This window comes from Hippopotamus amphibius, chromosome 17 (genome assembly GCF_030028045.1).
Source record: "Hippopotamus amphibius kiboko isolate mHipAmp2 chromosome 17, mHipAmp2.hap2, whole genome shotgun sequence".
NCBI classification, from domain to species: domain Eukaryota; kingdom Metazoa; phylum Chordata; class Mammalia; order Artiodactyla; family Hippopotamidae; genus Hippopotamus; species Hippopotamus amphibius.
Genome location: NC_080202.1, coordinates 2,591,587 through 2,611,629, shown reverse-complemented (window position 1 = coordinate 2,611,629; position 20,043 = coordinate 2,591,587). Strand labels below are relative to the sequence as shown.

The window sequence follows — 20,043 nt, the reverse complement described above, 5'->3', positions numbered from 1 at the left end:
CCGAGGCGAGGTCGCGGCGGAGCCGGGGCGCGGGGTGGTTCCGAGCCGGGCTTCCCAGGACCGGGCTGGACGGGCGGCTGCGGCCAAGGCGCCCCGTTCTCCCGGACGGACGTGGCGGGGCCGAGGCCCCTGCGCAGCGCGGGACCGAGCCCGCCACGCAGGCGCCGCGCCCGCCGCCATTGTTGCCCGCGGCCTCTCGGGCGGCTCGGCCGCAGGTCCGGCCTCAGGTCAGGATGCGGGCGGCCTGCGGGGTGGGGGCTGCGGGGCGGCCCGCGACCCTCCGGCTGCGGAGTGAGGAGGCCCCCGCGGGGTGGGGAGGCGAGGGGCGCCCCTGCCTTGCAGGCCGGGTGGGCAGCCGGCTCTGGGGGACACGGCGGGGTTGCGGGGGGCTCAGAGCTGGAGCCCGTGGACGTGTGGCGTCGGTGCTGCTCCAGGTCAGGCCTGCAGGCAGGCTTTCTGCGGGAATCCTGGTTTCAGATGTATTCCTGAGGAATTGTGTGCTGTGGACGCTCTCCATGGGCTTCGAGTCGCCCCGGTGCTGCTTTCCCGTGCCCTCCGCTTGGGTCGTGCGGGGCTGGAACAGGTGGCACTGATGTGCAGAGCGGGTGGATGGCTTGTCCCTTTCCCCTAGCCGTTCCCTTGGGAACCTTGGGCACTTTAACAAGTTGTTCTTCTCCCAGTTTGCTCCAAGGAACAGATTTGCTGTTGTTTTTGAGAGTCACTTCGGTCCTGACAGCTTCTGTAACGTCAGTGACTAAAACACTGAGACTTTTTTTTTTCCTGTAAAAAAATGTTTGTTTCAACAAGTTGGAAGTTTGATCTGTCTCTTTGCTCAGGGTTCAAGTCTTCGCTTCTGTCACCACCCTTTTGTGGCAGTCCCAACCCGTGCCCAGGGCAGATTGCATCCATCTTACAAGTCTAAGGATATCTGGGAGGGACAGCACAGTAAAGTCTCTGTTTGTTTGTACATTCTGGGTCGTCTGTTTCTGTTTGTGCATAGGGCAGAGAGCACCAGGAATTCTTGATCTTGTGGTCTCTTCTTGTGTTTCAGGGTCTCTTAGCCATCCCTGCAAGTTCTGGACTCAGAGTTTGTAAGGAAGACTGCTAACTCTACCTTGCCTCTGTCCCGCCCCTGGCTGCAGCAGCCCTTGGTCAATGTCTCCGTGGCTCTAGCATGTGATTTCAAGCACTTGGCTCACTCCTGGAGAAATAAGGCTGTTGCCAGGTTGACTCTCCTGTCTGTAGCCATGTTTTCCCCAAGCAAAAGGACGGCCAGTTCTTCACGTGCCCAAGTCCTTCTAATGTGGAAGCCAGACAAGGCTCAGAATGGACCCCGCAACACCGAGAGGGAAATCCTTGCCTCAAGACTTCTGCGTGACACTGAGACCTGTCGGCAGAATTTTAGGAATTTTTCATACCCAGACCGGGCTGGTCCTCGAAAGGCATTGAATCAGCTCCGAGAGCTCTGCCTTAAGTGGCTGAGACCCGAGATTCACTCAAAGGAACAAATCCTGGATCTGCTGGTTCTGGAGCAATTCCTGAGCATCCTGCCCGGGGAGGTTAGGACTTGGGTGAAGTCCCAGTACCCAAAGAGCAGTGAGGAAGTGGTGACTCTGGTGGAGGATTTGACTCAGATTCTGGAGGAAGAAGGTAAGACTTGTAGGGCAGAGGGGGAGGAGTCCTGGGTGGTCTGAGAAGACAGCCATCACATCAGAGAGCAGCCCTTTGAGGTGATGAGGAGAACGGAGATCAGGGAGTGAGAGAGCACAGGCTTCACTGAGCCCCGTCCAGCATGGCATCCCCGTCCGGCTGCTGGGAACCCAGTGCACGTTCTCTAAACCCAGAGACCACGTGTCGTAAAACAGTGGCCATGTGCACCCTTGGGAAGTTTCCCTACAGAGGTCTGAACCATTCTGCCAATAAATCATTCGCTTTGTGAATTGGATTTTATGGTAACATACTTCCAAATAGGTAGAAACGTGTCCAGAGAATATTTCTTCACTAAGTAAAAAGACAACTTACGAAATTTCTATCACATGAGGGTTTAGTAGAAAATTGCAAATTTGGTAACATATTCTGAAGAGTCCCAGAGCAGACTTGTCTTTGAAGCCTGCACTAATGTCTCAGGATAAGTCATTGCCCCTTCCCTCTGGTTCTGTGAAGCAGGGGTGCTGGTTTTGGTTACCTTCTGATTCCTCGTTGCTTTAAGAAAGTGTAGGCATCAATTGGTGAAGAGTTTCCTAGGCCAGGGGTCCCCAACCCCAAGGCCACAGACTGGTTAAGGTCCTGTTAGGAACTGGGCTGCACAGCAGGAGGTGAGCAGCAGGTGGGCGAGTGGGAGAAGCTTCATCTGCTGCTCCCCATAGGTCACATTACCGCCTGAAACACCTCCCCTTCCCCCCATCCATGGAAAAATTGTCTTCCATGAAACCAGCCCAGGGTGCCAGAAAGGTTGGGGAGTGCTCTCCTAGGCTATTCAAACAGGACTAATCTCCATCATGGTCTCTTTCTCTTCCTAGCTGCTTCTCAGAACTCCACATTTTCCCAAGAGACCGCAGAGGAAGGCCCCAAAGGAAAACAAGTTTTCCAGGCAGGGTGGCTCAGTGACTTGGTGGCCAAAGTAAGTGTCAGTTTCTTCTGTGATTTTAAAATGCCTTCCTTGTATGTGAGGACATTTTCTAACCTGGCCCTCTACATTCTGTGACCCCAGAAGTCCTATGAAGGACCTAAGCTTCACTTTTTCTCATTAAGTCACCACAGTCTGTTAAGGTAGGTGAACGCCTTGTATAGGAAACGGGATCCTTTGCTTCCCTCGATACCCCTTTCCTCACTTTTTTACTTTAAAGCATCAGTGGTGCATAGAGGTTAAGGGATCGATCTCCATAGCCACATGGACCTCAGTCTGGTTACTGGTTCTGAACCTGTGATTTGAGGCAAGACACTTAACCAGTTGTAGCCTGAGTTACTCAGCTCTAATGACTAGAATGTTCTTAGATGTGACGATTCAATGTCACGAGACCTGGTAGCCTGGATTACAGTAAGCGATCAAGGTCACAGGAAGATTAAACAAAGTTATTATTTTTCTTTGTTAACAGGTAATTAAAGGCCATGCGTAGTGTGGTGCTATTGTTTATTAGGAGTCTGTATTATTTTAAGGAGGAGCAGCTCAGGCCATCTGGTTTTTGGTTTTTGGTTTTTTTTTTAAGATATATTTACTGTTTACATATTTATTTTATTTATTTTGGCTGCACCAGGTCTTAGTTGCAGTATGCATGCAGGATCTAGTTCCCTGACCAGGGATTGAACTCAGGCCCCTGCACTGGGAACGTGGAGTCTTAGCCACTGGGCCACCAGGGAAGTCCCCCAAAACAAAGTTTTAAAGAAACAAAGTTTATTTGAAAAACATGTAAGAATAACCAAGATTTTTTTTTTTTAAACGAAGGGAGAAAGAGCAGAGGGATGCTAACTTTCCCGGACTGTGAAACTCATCTACCAGTATAGTAGTTCAGTGTGGTTGTTGGTACTAGTTTCATTTTAGAAAGAAAGAAGGAAGAGTTCTGCATTCTGTTATAAAGGACACAAAATATCTTAAAATTTCAAATTATAATACATTTAAGTAATTTGTAAGGCGGAGCTTGAAAAGCAGAACTATTCAGCTCTGTCATCTATGTTTAGATCCTTTATTCTTGAAGATGGAGTCACTAAAGCATGCACTGAAAACGGTAAATTCTGGTTTATTTTCAAACTTCCCTGTAGGCCGTTCAGGTCTGCTCATCCATACATACATTGGGCGAAGGTGTCGACTGTAACCTTTAGGGTCCTGCCACGCTCAGGACTCTGTCTTCCCTCACCACACCCGCACCTGTGCTGTCACTGGCCCCTCCCTCACCACACCTGCACCTGTGCTGTCACTGGCCCCTTTTAAGTCACGTTTGACGTTTCAGGAGTCGGTGACGTTCACAGATGTGGCTGTGGACATCACTCGGGAGGACTGGGAGCTCATGCGTCCGGTGCAGAAGGAGCTGTATAAGACGGTGACACTGCAGAACTACTGGAACATGGTCTCTTTGGGTGAGCATTGCGCCCAGCCTCCTCCCTGCATCTCTCCTCAGCTGCTGAAAACGGGGCAGCCCTAGTTCAGGCACAGAAATGGCTAAGTTCCGCACCTTTTTCCCAAACGAAAGGTTTCTAACAGAAAGGTCGTCAGAAACGACAACGCATGGCCTCCCAGGGCCACCACCCAACGGCGCCTTGTCTGGTGCCTGCTTCCCCCGCGATCTCCAACGCGTGCGTCTTCCAGGTGCAGGAAAGCTTTGTGCCAGCTCCAAAAAGGACAGTGAGCTCTTTCGTGAGATCATGTCCGTGAACCATTCTTTTCCTGTAGAGGTCTGTCCTCACGGGTGAGAAGAAGTCAGGTAGGGAAACTTGAACAACTGTTTCTTTCCAGCGTAAAACTCCTTCTGTTCCTCCTGAACAGGACTTACCGTGTACAGACCGACTGTAATTCCCATATTGGAAGAACCATGGATGGTGATAAAGGAAATTTTAGAAGGCCCTAGTCCAGGTGAGAGAACCTCTAGCCGATGAGATTCCTTGTGCTAAGGAGCCTGTGTCCTCCTAAGTGTGGCAAGATGTGTTTTTACATATGGCTGTCACTTCACACAAAGACATCCCAGCCTGTCAAGAGCACTGAGCTGCTTGGCGTTGCTTCCTTACAGAGGCCGTCTTCAGGAAGTGATTTTCCAGACATCATTTGTGCTTCTCCATGACCCCTGGGTTCCGTCGCTTAGAGCTTTGTCTGGGGCTTTCCTTGTGTTCCCTCCCTCTGTTTTTAAGCATGCATGAATGTCCCCTGAAATCTTAAATCTCAAACTTTCTCAGCTTCTTTCTGACTTTCTTTGATTCTGTTTATTGACAAAACCCTGTAGCCCTCTGCCTCCACTTTCCTAACTCATTCCTTTTTTTAATTAATTATTTAAAAAGATAATATGTTTACAAGATCAAAAATTGTAAAAATACATAAAGCCAGATCTGTGCAGGCAGGAGTCCCCACCTGTTTGCCACATTCACCCAGTTTCTGCAACTGTACCGTCATCTGTGGATGGACACCTAAGGGTCACAGGACTGTTCTGTTTCCTGGTGACCTTTCACGTGAGGTTCTTAGCATCCACCGAGGATCCTTGCTTTATTACACTGCTGGTTGCAAAATGGTGATTTTCTAATTCCACCATCTCTTCTAAGTGATTAATCTGTAAAGATGTAAAGAATACTTGACCCTCCTCCCGCCCCATTTTTATGTACATATGTCACTGTGGACTAATAGAATTTTAAAAAGTTCAGTGTATTATCAGTCCGCTGATTCCAGTTGGGGCCGGGGGAGGGGGGATGTTTGTTTTTGATGCTCAATTGTCCCAAATTGGGGCAATGCGAGCCTTTCAGACCAAGTCTTTTTGAGATGTCCCCATTAGTCTTTGAGCATTTCCTTGCTTTCTGGCAGAGAATGGTCTTTGGGCTCACCTCATGCCTACCTTAGACCTGGAGTTTCTCTAAGGAGCAGTGGTTCGTCTTCGTGGGGATTAGTGGTGAGAAGCCAGGGTCTGGGCAGTGAGGGCACTCGCTACTCTGGGAACCATTGTTTCTGGATCTGTTCCATAGGTGGAGCTGTGAAGCGCGCGTGTGTGTGTTTACACGCACTCATGTGTGTAGGTTTCTTGAATCCTGAGTGCATACTGATAACTCGAATCCAGATCTGGCATCACAGGGTGGTCCATCCTGTGCCTCCCCGTATCTGTTGTCTACCTCCCCTCCCTCACAGTGAGTCACCTGCTTCCCAACAGCAGTGTATATACTCATTTGCTCTATCACATAATCACACAAAAATGGTTTCAGAAGTATATCATCATCACTCAGAAAACAAACTGCTCAGGTAACGTTCAGAATTCCTTCGTGTCCTTAGAAGCTGTTCCACTAAAGATATACAGGCCCCTGGGTTCAGAGTTACTTGAATTCCTCCCTTTTTGGTTATCTCAGCAGCTTGATGTACAGTGAAGCTTATTTGATTCCATTTGTGTTCAATTGTAGTATTTTCTTGTTTCTTGATTCCTTTTTATTTAATTTTACATTTTTGAGTATGTGAATACATGAACACGGTTCAGAAGTTGAAACCATGGAAAGATGTACACTCCCATCCCTTCCACCCTGTTCCCGTCCACTCCCTGCAGGTCACCGTGGTCACTTATCTGGTTTGTCCTTCCTGTGTTTCTCTGTGCAGAGATACATCATAAATACAGTCTTATCTCTCCTTTTGTGTATGAAAGAAGCACATTGCACTCTTTGGCATTTTGCTTTCTTATCCCCACCCCCACCCCCCTTTTTTTTTAATTTAAGGCACTGACTTCTGGTATGTCTGCCAATATGGATGCTGGAATACAGCATTAACAGTAAATGAAGCAGCAATAACAGAGTATAATATGCTCCCTTAGGATGGATCACTTCAGTTTTTTAAAAAGTTAATTTAATCTGGTCATCAGATGTTTTAAGGGTCATACTGCTTGAAAAGCAAATTCTTCTCATAAGTTATGGCCTGTTTGCTTTAGTTGGCAGGATGATATGAAATATACACTCAATTCTTTGGGGAGAGATTTCAGCATAGTCAGAACACTGAGAAAAGACATGGTAAGCTGGAACTAGGCCTGCGCTGGAGTCAGGACCGTCTTCTGGGAGGTGCTGCCCATCTGGGACCACTTGAGGTTTTTAGATGGCTCAGGTTGAATTAAGGCTGTAAACCCACAAGAGGGGCAATTTATGGTTATGTCTTTTCGGGGGAGATTTTGCTTCCACCAAAGAGCACAAAACTGAGAAAAGCAAGCTCCTTTTTTCCTCTGTAGAGGTGAGGTTTGGGGTTTTGTCTGTTTTTCTAGCCTGTCCGTATACAGGGTGTGGCACAGAGTATGCAGACTCCTGCTAGCTGCCCCCCAGTCAGCTGCAGGTTTTGTCTTCTGACCCCGAGCCCCCTGCACCCTCAAGGGGAAGCTGAAAGTCATCAGCAGGTTGGAGAGTGTCTCAGGCAGTTAGCTTCAGCTTTTGCTGACTTCTGGGCTTCCTGCTTTTACTTGATTTTTGGCCTCTGAGGATTTCACTTTCTTACCAGCTCAGAGATATGTGAGTTGAACCTTTGGTTAGGGCATCTCATCAGTCATACCTGAAGGCACAGCAGCGTCGATGATTCAGAAATGGCCTTCGATGGCCATTCCCGTCTCAGAACTTTATGGTCTTTACATTATACAGGACCCACCATTCTTTCAGGTTCAGCCCAAGCCAGCTCTCCCCCCAGAGCATTCCTTCATCGCTTGGTCCACACTGATCTCTTCTGCTAGAGATAGCACACCACTGTCTGATACTTACCGCTTCTAATCGGTGCTTTCTGGTTAGTTATATACACATATTTAAGCCCTGCTTAATGATCTAAATTTGCGAATTACCAATAAACTGATTGGTTTAAAAATGTAGGCTTATGGTAGTGATTGCTTCATGGTCATCATTCAGACTTGTTACTTTAAGCTTGTTAATTATGACTTTAGTACTTCCTGCTCAGGGGTATGGAACTGTCTGTCATAGACAGATTCCGATTACATAGAAGCTAAACTCAGCTTCTGGGACTGTCCCATAGTTTTTGTGTATATACACACCTACCCATGCAGTCCATTAACATTCTCATTTTGTTTTTTTAAGGGGGGAGTGATAAATGAGAAAGTTGTATTTAAAATTTTTTTTTCCTCTAGAAAAACTAATACAGCAACATTCCTAGTACTAAATAACAATAAGAGAGATACAGCCAATTTCTTGAAAATCAGAAAATAGTTTTTGAAACTTCTCATTGTTGGCATTTTGGTAATATATATCTAGTTCTAATGAGTCTTCATGCTAGTTATGATACTGCTTTTCTCATTTAACATTACTCCTAAGCATTTTATAGTGTCTAATTTTTGTGTTTGAATCAAGGTAATAAAAGTAGTTTGTAAATTGAAGCAGCACAAGGAAGCATAATGAAGTGTGTCTCCCTCCCCTCACCCAGGTATGTACACAGACCTGCAGGGAGCGCTGATTTAAGGGGAGAGGGCCCAGGTTTGGGGACCAGGGTTGGAGACAGGTCTTTTCACAGATTGGATCTTTCTCTACGTATCATTTTATATCTTTTTTTTTCACTTAATATGTCCTGCACACCTTTTCATATCAATGTACCTACCTATCTTTATCAGTTATCCATATTCCATTATCTCCTATTCTAACTAGTGCTTTATTGATGGATGAGTCTCTTGAATGGATATATTTGCAAAGTTATTATACTTTGATCTGAATCTGAGAAAGTATCTGAACTATCCAGTGCCATTTGTGCTGTATTATAAACTCCATATTTGGCATTTCATTATATAATTATTATTTGCAAGTTATATGTTTCTTACCTAATTTCAAAGGAGAAAGTTACTGCAACTTAAGTTTGTTTTAAACCATCATAAAGGAAGTGTAATAGGCATCAGCAAATGCGTGTTTGGTGGCTTTGCTGCCAGGTTTGGGGACTAAAGTTTTTTTATGCTTGTGTGTGTGCGCTTTCATTTGTGTTCCCCTTTTTACAACAAGTTACTGTCATTTATTTTACCAGTTCCATTGAGTGGCCTCCATATCCAGAGTCTTGGACCATTTCCTGAAAGAAATGTAAAAGAAGCATAAGTCATCTCCAGAGTTTGCATCTGAGTTGGAAATATAAGAAACACACAAAACAAATAATAACATAAGGCCAAGTTCTGCTATGGGCCCAGTATTACATTAGGTTGGGCTATATGAAACAGCTGATATTTAGCCATGTTGACCTACAAAAAAGGCAATTTCATATGATTCAACCTAATCTGTACTTTAGGATTCTAAGAAGGAGAGAGAAACATGAGCTGGGCCATAAGCATCTTCTTCAATAGGTGGAGAAGGTGTCATAAGAGAAGCCTGGAGTCTGGAATTAGTGGCACCTTCAGAAGATTATGAGGACATAGTGTTAAGTTGTGTGGATAACTTTGAACTGTAAGCTGAATATGAGGTGTGGTAGAGGAGAGAGTACAATAGAAAAGGCTAGATTATTTGGAGTCTGAATACTGAGTGGAGGTATTTTAACTTTTCTTTAAATTTTATCCTTTAAGCTGCTAATCCTGAAACTTCAGTGTGAGTCAAACCTCCTGGAGTGCTCAGCTCCACTCCCATGGTTTCTGACTCAGTACATCTGGGAGGGGCCCAGTCACTTGATGTATTTCAGGTGACAGTGATGCTCGGGCCACTGGTCTGGGGAATGTACCCCTGAGAAACATGGCTTCAGGCTGTAGGAGTTACTGGATGTATTAAAGCACAGGACACGTCGTGAAACTACCCCAGAATATCACGTAGGATGTGCAGGGTAGATTGGAAGGAGGGGTGGTGACAGCCTGCTTTATGACCAGGTTTGCAAATTACAGCTTATATGATTATAAATGAGTGTGCAGTGCAAGTCATCCCAGGTTGTCCCACAGTTTATCGTCTGTTTTCACTTCTTAGCTCTGTCCCGTGACCTGACCTATTAACTCCGCACCCGTGTTGAATAGGGAGGAGCCTCCCCTTCTTCAACAACTTAGGCCTGTTTTCTGCCCTTTTATCCTCCTTTCCTACACATGCAGGACCATGTTATGAGGTTGTCAGAGCCAGAGTCTTTTATTCACGTTCATCATTTTGTTTCTGCTTTGGCAGTTTCTTTTCTCCAAAAAGAGGAAGACTTTTCATGTATTTTTTAAATTTCAGAATGGGAAACAGAAGCCCAACAGTGTCCTCCAGTGGAAAATGTTTCTAAACTCACAAAGGGTGGAGCCAAGACCATCAAGCTGGAAGAACCCTGTGACCATGATGACAGATGGGGGAGGCAAGCGACAGAAACCTTCAGGAGAATTCCTGCCAGCAAGAGGGATTTTGGTTTGAAGTCAGTCTCCTCACAGGAAGATGATCCTACAGAAGACTATAAGTACGATATTTATAGAAGTAATTTTGAAAAGCATTCAAACCTATTTATACAGTTTGGCACCCAATCAGATGATAAAACTTCTGTGTTTGATGAAGACAAGGCCACCTTCAGCCACGTCTCTTGTGGCATTGTACACAGAAAAATATATCCTGGAGAGAAGCCGTATAAGTGTAATGTGTGTGGGAAGAAGTTTAGGAAGTACCCGTCCCTCATCAAACACCAAAGCAGCCATGCCAAAGAGAAGTCTTATGAATGTGAAGAGTGTGGGAAGGAGTTCAGACACGTCTCGTCCCTCATCGCGCATCAGAGGATGCACACTGGAGAGAAGCCCTACGAATGCCACCAGTGCGGGAAAGCCTTCAGCCAGCGTGCACACCTCACCATCCACCAGCGGATCCACACGGGAGAGAAGCCCTACAAGTGTGACGACTGTGGGAAAGACTTCAGCCAGCGTGCACACCTCACCATCCACCAGAGGACGCACACTGGAGAGAAACCCTACAGGTGCTTGGAATGTGGCAAAACCTTCAGCCACAGTTCATCGCTGATTAACCACCAGAGGGTTCACACGGGAGAAAAACCTTATATATGCAACGAGTGTGGGAAAACCTTCAGCCAGAGCACACACCTCCTGCAACATCAGAAGATACACACGGGGAAGAAACCATATAAATGCAATGAGTGTTGGAAAGTGTTCAGTCAGAGCACCTACCTTATTCGACATCAGAGAATCCATTCTGGAGAGAAGTGTTACAAATGCAACGAATGTGGGAAAGCCTTTGCTCACTCCTCCACTCTGATCCAACACCAGACCACTCACACTGGGGAGAAATCCTACATCTGCAATATCTGTGGGAAAGCCTTTAGCCAGAGTGCAAACCTCACCCAACATCACAGAACACATACTGGAGAGAAACCCTACAAGTGCAGCGTGTGTGGGAAAGCCTTCAGCCAGAGCGTACACCTTACTCAGCACCAGCGGATTCACAATGGAGAAAAGCCCTTTAAATGCAATATATGTGGGAAAGCCTACAGACAGGGTGCAAACCTTACTCAGCATCAAAGGATCCACACCGGAGAGAAACCCTATAAATGCAACGAGTGTGGGAAAGCCTTTATTTATTCGTCGTCACTTAATCAGCATCAGAGGACTCATACTGGAGAAAGGCCCTATAAGTGTAGCGAATGTGACAAAGATTTTAGCCAGAGAACATGCCTTATTCAACACCAGAGAATCCACACTGGAGAGAAGCCCTACGCCTGCCGTATATGTGGTAAAACCTTCACCCAGAGCACAAACCTCATTCAGCACCAGCGTGTTCATACAGGCACCAGACATCGTAACTGATGCACATGGGAGACTCCGTTTGGGTTTTAAAACTCAGTCGTTTTGAATTCTATTTTGTATTCTGCATGTTAAAAACATTATTCAAAAGAAGTGCAATATGGGTGAGACTTTCACTCAGCAGAACTATCAGCGTCGGTGATATGGATATAACCTATTTAAATGTACTGTGAAATTTAAGAAGAAAATATTCACTTCTTAACCTTTGACACCAGTTGAATTCATTCCAGAAAGAAACCCTAGGAAAGTAAAAGTACTCAAAAACCTGTAACTCATCAGCTCTTCCCGTGTTTCAAGTATTTCTCAAGGAGGCCTTAGGAATGTAACTTGGGAAAGCTTCCATCCAGTAGCACTTTCACACCAGAGAGTAATCCCGGGGTAACAGAAAAGAAAAATCTGCTTTCAGGCCTTTAGTTCTTCCCAGCTTCGAAGCCTTAAATATGTAAAGGGTCCCTTCCACCTTTTTGCTTCCCTTTTCCTATTATGCCATAACTTCCATGTGGAGCCAGTAGGTTTGAACAAAAAACAAAAATAGTTGAAAGTATCAACGATTTCTATGTGACCACTGTTTAATTACACCTTCCTTTAAGTACTGAAACATTGAAGGAAGAGAAGCTTAATGAAGGATGATCTGTTAGGAGAAACTGTGTCTATAATCCTTAGACACATGCAGATTTAAACAGGCAAAAGTTAAACACCCAAGTTTAATATTTAAAACATATTAGCCTTAGTTTCACTAGGTTTTGACAAGTGTCATCCAGAAGGAAAAAAATAAGAATACAATTCCTTTTTTCCCCCACTTGATTCCAAAATTCGTACCTAAGATTCCTCCATGACTGTCTTACTGTGGAAAGTGTATTTCTTCCTTTGAAACACGTTTCTTGAGTGTCTGCTGTGCTCAGGGCCCAAACTTCCTAATTGGATCCTTTCAGGGCCTAAAGGCTGAAAATCACAGCTGATTTAAGCAACAGAAAGCTTTCTAAAGTAATGAAAGGTAACAAAGTCGAGGACGTGACCTTAACCAGCACAGCATGGAATGAACATAAGAAACCTGCTAAAATGGGTAGCCACATGCAACCCCGTTACCTTACAGAAGTAATGAAAGCAGCTGTTTAACCAGTATGAGGAAAAAATAAGTAGTGGAGAGTAGGTTTGAGTTCAGTGCAGAAAGTGGGTCAGGAAAAAATTGAAGACTTAAGGGTGAGGAAAGAGAATACAGAGGCAACTGTTAGAACCGAAATGTTACTGGACTTGGTTTACCTAAGAAAATAAGAGCAACTACTTGAATAAAAAAGCAAAATTCAGCCTGTTTATAAGAAGAAACTAAAACTGAAATGACTGATTTCAAAAGGATAATTGAAATTGGTACTCCTCGTCCATGTAAGTAACATAGCGATTACTCTTAAAATAACAGGGAAAAAAGTTTCATTGGAAAAAGCATTGATGCAGAAACTGTCATTGATGCAGTAATTATTCAGTGATAATAACTGAGTTTGTGGGGTCCCAAACAGCATGAAAGGAAAACTGGGAGAAACGCAAATAGAAACGGGTGAAAACACTCTTGTATTTACTGTCTGCAGCAATGCACTCTCAGAACCTGAGGCTGTGTTCTGAGAGCTGCCCTTTCCTTTTGCTCGTTTCTTTCTTTCAGTGCCTTGCACGTGGTAGGTGGTCAAGAGGTGTTGGTTGAATTAACGAATAAATAAGTAGTCAAGTTAGACTTGAGTGATGAGGTAGAAGTGACTGGTAATGGAGTGAAATGGGCCAAATTTTAAATACTTTTTGGTACATACGTGCAAAGAAATATTTAACAAATATCAGCCATTTGTTAGTAACAGGAACTACTCAGAAGTGAAGAATCAGAACCCCCGGATCTTAACAATGGTGATATTCCTAAAACATCATGGCACATCTTCGCACAGGAAGTTGTCCTGCGCTAGGTGAGGAGGACCTGATATAAACTCTGGGGCCATAAATACCAGCTTAAGCACATGTTGACCATGCAGCTTCATTTGGACGTTGGAAAGACCTGATGGGGGTGGGGGTGAAGAACCTGGGGTGCCAGCATCTTCAGGGCCCTCTGGGTGAGTGTTTTCTTCAGGAAGTTGCTTTCCCTCATCCTCCTCATAGTTAACCTCTAGGTCACGGAATCATCCTTCACAAAGTGCAGAGTTTCTCCAGGTTGCATAATACATTATGCTTATGCCATAATTATCATGTTAAAAAATAACCATTGTATTAAAGATGCAGTTTTATAATAGCACTTCGTACCTTACACAACACCTTTTCTCCTGGAATGAGTGTGTGGAGTGTTACAATCCATAGAGCCTTTCTTTGCATTAATTTTATTTCCTACCTTTGTGTGTTTTATGTAAATAATGCATTTACAAGGTCTTCCACTGAAACACTGAGGCAGTTGATGCCCTTATAAAGTAACAATAATAATAATAGTAGAGAATCCTAGATCTTTGTGTTTTTCCCACTTTTACAGTTGTCTGTCCCACGCTTTGAAGTTTTTTTAACAAGTAGCCTTATTTTCAACTTTTTATTATGAAAATGTTCAAATATACAGAAAAGTTAAATAATAATAAAATGAACTATATATCCACCTAGATTTAAAAATTAACATTTTGCCATATTTTTTACTGAACAGTTGGAAAATAACTTACTGATGTTTCACCCCTAAGCAGTAAGCATGCATCTCATGAAAACAACCACAATAACATTACGTGCCTCAAAAAGTGAACAGTAATTCCCTAACATCTAGTGCTCAGCCCACATTTCCACCCTCCCTGTTGTTCCAGTCTCACTGCAAGCCTTACACACAAGCTGTTCCATCTGCCCAGGACAGCTTCCAACCTTTGATTTTTTTCCAGGACTTTTTTTTTTTTTTTTTTTCTTTAAATAGTGCAGGTCAGTTGTAGAATGTTTTTCAGGATTTAACTGATTGTTTACATGTGGTCTGTTTATCTTGTTCCTGTAGTTTCTGTAAATCAGCAGTTAGGGCCAAAGGCTTGGTGTGTTCAGGTTATACATTTTTGACATTAACACGTCACAGATGTCTCATATTGCATCACGTGAGAAGTCTCATTAATATCCAGTTGACTCACTGTCTGTGATGCAGAATTTGATCCCCACATCTTCACAATGTAAAGGTATGACTTTGCTGTTGCAGTTAACAGATAACCTGTGCAATGATGCTAGCAGTGCCTGCATAGCCAGTTTACCAACAGCCTTTTACCTGGTGGTTTTGGGATCCAGTGATGATCCTTGCTCGAATCATTTCATCAAGATTTGCAAAATGGTGATTTCCTTTTTTCTTTTTTTTTTCTTGGCCATGCCAGGGGCATGTGGAATCTTAGTTCCCACCTACGTCCCCTGCAGTGGAAGCACAAAGTCTTAACCACTGAACCGCCAGGGAGTTCCACCTGCAAAATGGTGACTTTCCGTTGTCCTTTCTACATTTCCTGACTGGTGCTCTGTAAGGAAGAGCTTTCCTTCATCAGCTGAGAGTGCACTAGAAGCAGGGTCATGCTCAAGTCCTTCCTAAAATTATTAGTTTTCAGAGTCAGGAGTCACTGGCAGTTATGACAGGTGATTCAGTGTGTCACAGGCAGTTATCATTTCTGATGCTCTAATCTTCCCAGATTTGGCCAGTTAGAACCCTTCGGGTAGCCCTTTGTCCTTTGACATTCCCTCTCCAATCTTTGGGTACTTAGTGGCCTTTTGACAAAGCCAGGTCAGGTTCACTTTACACTTTCAGTGCCCCAGGAATGGAATGAGCCGTTTCTCCAGGAATCCCTGGCTCTTTTTAACAGGCAGCAATTTAGAACCAGGATCTGGCTACTGGATGTGCTTAGCAAGTAGCCCTTCCACCCATTTCAGCTGAGTCCACATAAAGGCAGCTCTGCCCTCTGTTTCATCAGTTACATAATATCTAATTATGTAATGGAGACAATTACATACCAGGGCTGACGACTTTGGGAGCAAACTAAACTGGAGAGAACACAAGTGTTACCTGTACCAAGAAAGCAAATGTAACCACAAGAGGTCTTGTACCAAGGCCATCAGCAGTGCATTTCCAGAGCAGGGGAGCTCGTTAGTTAACCTGGCAAGTGGATTAAGTAGAGAGCAGTTAAGTGGACAACACCAGCTATGGTGTGTTTTAACTATGACGTATCATGATGACTTACTGTGTTGATAAGCTAATCACACTCCTTTCCTATCACATTCCTTAAGGCAGGTTTCTGATCTGAATTTGAATCCTGAGGATCTATTTCATGCAAAGTACTAGTTTTTCTTGCTAAAGTTTTACTTGGTCTTTAAAACTTGATGCCATTAGGTTTCATCCTTTGACTCATCTTCTGGTATCAGTTCACGTGCATGTGCCTGTAGATGTGCTTCCAGCCCTCTGTATTTCACTATAATCATTATCCCCTTAGAACACTATAACCATGGAAAACGGCAAGCGTGTACACTGCGGTGACGTGTATACACGTGTGTAAGCTTAGCAGCATCAAGTCCTCTGTATGGACAGGAAAGTGGAGCCCAGGACGCTGGCCTGAGGTCACGTGCACATAGTGACAGAACAAGGCTTGGAACCCACGGCTTCAGCACCTAGTTGAGTTCTTCCTGTAAAATGTTGAATGAAAACTCAGAACACAAAAAGTGCATACCTACAATTTTATACAATTATGTATTTTGATGAGGTTAGAGCATTGAAAGCTTTTGTTTTGTCTCCTCCTCCCGTGGAAGTTCTTAAATTCAAATATTTATATGAGAATAGCCCAGCAAACGATGCACTCCCCTCCCCCTTCGGATTCTGGTCTCCCACCCAGATCCTTCCCCTGTTCCACAACCATGTGGTCAGTGACCATCTGGCCATCAGGTTTGGGCTTTGCCTCTACACATTCGAGTTCATTCTTCTCTATCCCCACAGCCACTCCCTCATTTCAGGCCTTTTCATCAGTTCTTGTTCAGATTACTTCCTAGCCAGCTAAGTGTTCACCCTTCTCCAGATCTTGCACCTTGCAATGTGTCTCCTGCATGTGCAGAAGTCATCTGAAGACATCTAACCAGGACCACCACGTACAGCTATGCAGGTTGAGGAGCGCATGTGACTGTCACCATTTGCTGAAAACCCCTCAGCACCTTCTCACCGTCAGCAGCAGTGGCTTTCACTCTCAGCTACATGTTAGAACCTGAGGAGATTTTAAGATGACCAGGGCCAGGGCGCCCTCTAGGAATGCTGATTCACTTCATTTGGGGTGGGGCCTGGGTCTCAGTATTTCTTAACTCCCAGGTGACCCTAACGTTCTCAAGTGGAGAAGGGCAGAAGCAGGGAAGGCAGCTGGGAAGGTGTGTTTTACAAGTGATTCAGAGGAGAAATAGTGGGCGCAGTAGAGGTGGGGGGAAGTGACCCAGTGCTGGGTGTGTTTTACAGGCAGAGTACAGGCCTTGATGATGAGTTGGTCTGGAATGTGAGGCAGAGAGAAATCAAGAATGGCTGTCTTTGCCCCCACGGGGGAGAGGCTGTGGCGTGTTCATTTCTGTGTCTCCTACAGCAAGCACAGCGCTGGGCACATGGCAATTAGTAGCCCCTCAATAAAGGTTTGATGCATGCATCTCTGCAGGAACCTCCGCACAGTAAGACTGTTTCCTCAGAAAAAAGTATCCGTTTACATGTCCGTCCAGAACTGCAAAGGGTCTGGGATTTTGCTTGACACCCAAGGTAATAAACTAGCCTATTCTTTTCATGGGTGCTGGCAGAAGACATGAGACTCCTGGGTCACAAAGAACTTTAACCTCCCGCTGAGAATCTGGGGGCCGTTCCTGCCTACAGGTACAGACAGGAAGCAAAATGAAGTTGCCTGTTTCAAGCCTACAGAGTAGAGATCTTTTCCTCTACTCCGATTTCCAAATCAGACCTATACCGAGAGGCTGAAATGCAATGATCTCACTCCACCGTGCACTGATTTAAAACGACGCGTGAGTACTTTAACTCACTTTGAGCACCATGCTTTGCACCAGCGTAATAACTGCATGAAACTTAAACGGTTGGGGAAAAAACCATAATATCTCCCGACACATAAAATCCAAATTTCAGTGTCCGTAAATCGTTTTCTTGGAACGAAGCCACACTCACTCCTTTCAATACTGTCTGCGGCTGCCTTCCTGTCGCGAAGACAAAAGCTGTGAGCCTTAAAGAGACCTGACTCTTTACCGAGCAAACCAGCCGGCTCCGCGTCCACACCACAGGGCTCAGGTCTACCGGCTAAGCGAGACACCAGGCACGCGGGCACACGACGCGACCCTCGGGGCACGTGGGGGCAGGGGGACAGCTCCGGGGCGGCCGTGAACGGGGACAGAAGGCCGGCGAACTCGGGGGGCGTGCGCATCTGCCCGCGCAGCGAGGCCAGGGCGGCCGAGAGCGCCGCACGAGCTCTGACGCCGCTGCCGACCAGCCCCCGCCTGGCGTCCCCATCCGCGTGGAGCCCCGCGGGCCGTCAGAGGCCCTGCCTTCCCGAGCGGCCGGCGTCACGGAGTCGCCGTCCAGCCCCGCGGAAGGAGACGTCCCTGAGCCGCCCTCCCGGGACCACGACCGCGCGGCAGGCCCCAGTGCACGCCCCGCTTCCGGCTTGAAGAGGATTCTGGGATGCCGGGCGGGGTCCGGCGCGCGAGCGTTCCTGGGAAATGCGGGGGGGGGGAAGACGCCTCGCTGCGCAGGCGCACCGCGGGTCGCCGCGGCTCCGCCCCTCGGCCCCCGAGCACCTGCGGGCGCGCTCCCAGAAGGGCAAGCGGTGCCGGAGGGAGCGGGGCGGCCGCGGGGCCGCGCGGCCGTGCATCGCGGCCCCTCCTCCGAGCTGCCGCCTGAGCTCCGCCCTCAGGGGCCGGGGGCGTGCTGGCGCCGGTATTCAAACAGCCCCTGTAGCCGCTCCCATCGCCTCCCTGCAAGAGTGCAGCAGCCTCTCTCGTGTGCGGGTGGCCCTTCCGTACCTGCCCACCTGCTTGGACAGCCAGCCGGTCTCTCTGCAGGCCGCCGCCGACACTCACCGCCCGTGATCTGGAAGCAAATCGCAGCACTATGTTATTTTATCAGTAAACGTTTCAGTGTGCATTTCTAAAGATGAAGACTTTTTTTTTTATTCGTATTTCTTTAATTTTTTTCCATGCGTTTCTAGACCCTTTGTTTTTCTTGATTACATGGCTGTACATAACTAAAGATGGAGACTTTGTAAACATAATGATATATACTTATGACGTTAAAAAAATTATTCCTTAGTATTATCAAAAAGTAACTGAGTCTTTAGATTTCCCTGCTGGATGTAAAATTTTTTGTGTTTTTCTACACTCTGTATATTTGATTCAGGATCCAAGAAAGTTGCACACTTTGAAGTTATTGATATGTCTTGTAAGTCTCTATTTCAATCTGTAAGTTCTGACAGTTCTATTTCTTTCAATGTATTTCTTGGAGAAACTGGTCTTTTGTCTGGTAGCGTTCCACACAATGCAGACAGTGGTCTTAAGACACTAATATAAAGTTTCATTCTACTTTACAAGACTGGAGGATTGCTTTGTCTTTACTGTATTTTTTGTGTTATAATTAGGTAAAGTTTTTACATGCTATCAAAGTAAAATCTACAAAATAAAGTACTTCAGAGAACTCCAACTTCTATCCCTGTTCTGGCTACCCAATTTCCTCCCTCCCCCAAAGCTAACCATTTAGAAATTTTATAGTTTATTCTTCCATTTTTTAAAATATGAGAAAATGTATGCGTCCATAGTTGACCCTTGAACAACGTGGGGGTTGGGAGCAGCGACCCTGCAGGGCAATGCCACCTGTACCTTTACAGTAGGTCCCTTCCTCCCCTCTGCTCAGCAGCTGTTCATTCAGCCAACCATAGGCCATATAGTACTGTATTGAGAAAAATCTGCAAGTAAGTGGATACACAGTTCCAACCCAGGCTGTTCAAGGGTCAATGGTATATTCCCTGCACCTTTACTTAGATAGACTGTAACCTACTATACACACGTCACTCCACCTCTTCCACATAAAAACAGACCCTGGAGATCACTGAGGTGGTTCTCATTCCTCTTTTCACAGTTGTGTATCTCTCCAGTGTCTGGATATGCTGTAGTATATTCAACCAGTCTTTAGTGATGGACACTCGGGTTGCTTCTAAAAGGAGGCAAGAAAGGAGAGAAAAAGAACCATAGATTAAGTGGGACAAGTAGGAAACAGATCGGAAGAATGTAGATTGAAACCCAAACACATCTATAATTACAGGAGATATAAATGGAATAAATACTTCAAGTCAAAGTCAGAGATTGTCAGACTGGATTTTTTAAACAATTATTCTGTTTAAAAGAGAAACACTTTGGGATTTCCCTGGCAGCACAGTGGTTAAGAATCCACCTGCCAATGCAGGGGACATGAGTTTGATCCCTGGCCCAGGAATATCCCACATGCCTCAGAGCAACTAAGTCCATGTGCCACAGCTACTGAGCTCGCACGCCACAACTACTGAAACCTGCGCACTTAGAGCCTGTGCTCTGTAACAAGAGAAGCCGCTGCACTGAGAAGCTTGCATCCGGCAACAAAGAGTAGCCCCCGCTCGCCGCAACTAGAGAAATCCCGCACGAAGCAACAAAGACCCAACGCAGCCAA

General features: G+C 45.6%; 1 protein-coding gene across 1 annotated transcript; it reads left to right on the top strand.

Annotated features, from left to right (window-relative positions):
• The first annotated feature begins 18 nt into the window (after positions 1 to 18).
• On the top strand, positions 19 to 13,977 carry ZNF287 (zinc finger protein 287). The gene is made up of 6 exons (XM_057714573.1): positions 19 to 227; positions 1,052 to 1,650; positions 2,520 to 2,620; positions 3,945 to 4,071; positions 4,478 to 4,564; positions 9,814 to 13,977. The coding sequence occupies exons 2-6, from the start codon at positions 1,248 to 1,250 to the stop codon at positions 11,376 to 11,378; spliced, it is 2,283 nt and encodes a 760-aa protein (XP_057570556.1). The 5' UTR covers positions 19 to 227; positions 1,052 to 1,247; the 3' UTR covers positions 11,379 to 13,977.
• The last annotated feature ends 6,066 nt before the right edge of the window (positions 13,978 to 20,043 follow it).

Coding starts and splice junctions, on each gene's coding strand:
- ZNF287 (XM_057714573.1), top strand. CDS start 1,248: ATGTTTTCCCCAAGCAAAAGGACGGCCAGTTCTTCACGTGCCCAAGTC. Junction 4,072..4,477: donor CTGGAACATGGTCTCTTTGG/GTGAGCATTGCG, acceptor CCTCCTGAACAG/GACTTACCGTGTACAGACCG. Junction 4,565..9,813: donor TTTAGAAGGCCCTAGTCCAG/GTGAGAGAACCT, acceptor TTTAAATTTCAG/AATGGGAAACAGAAGCCCAA.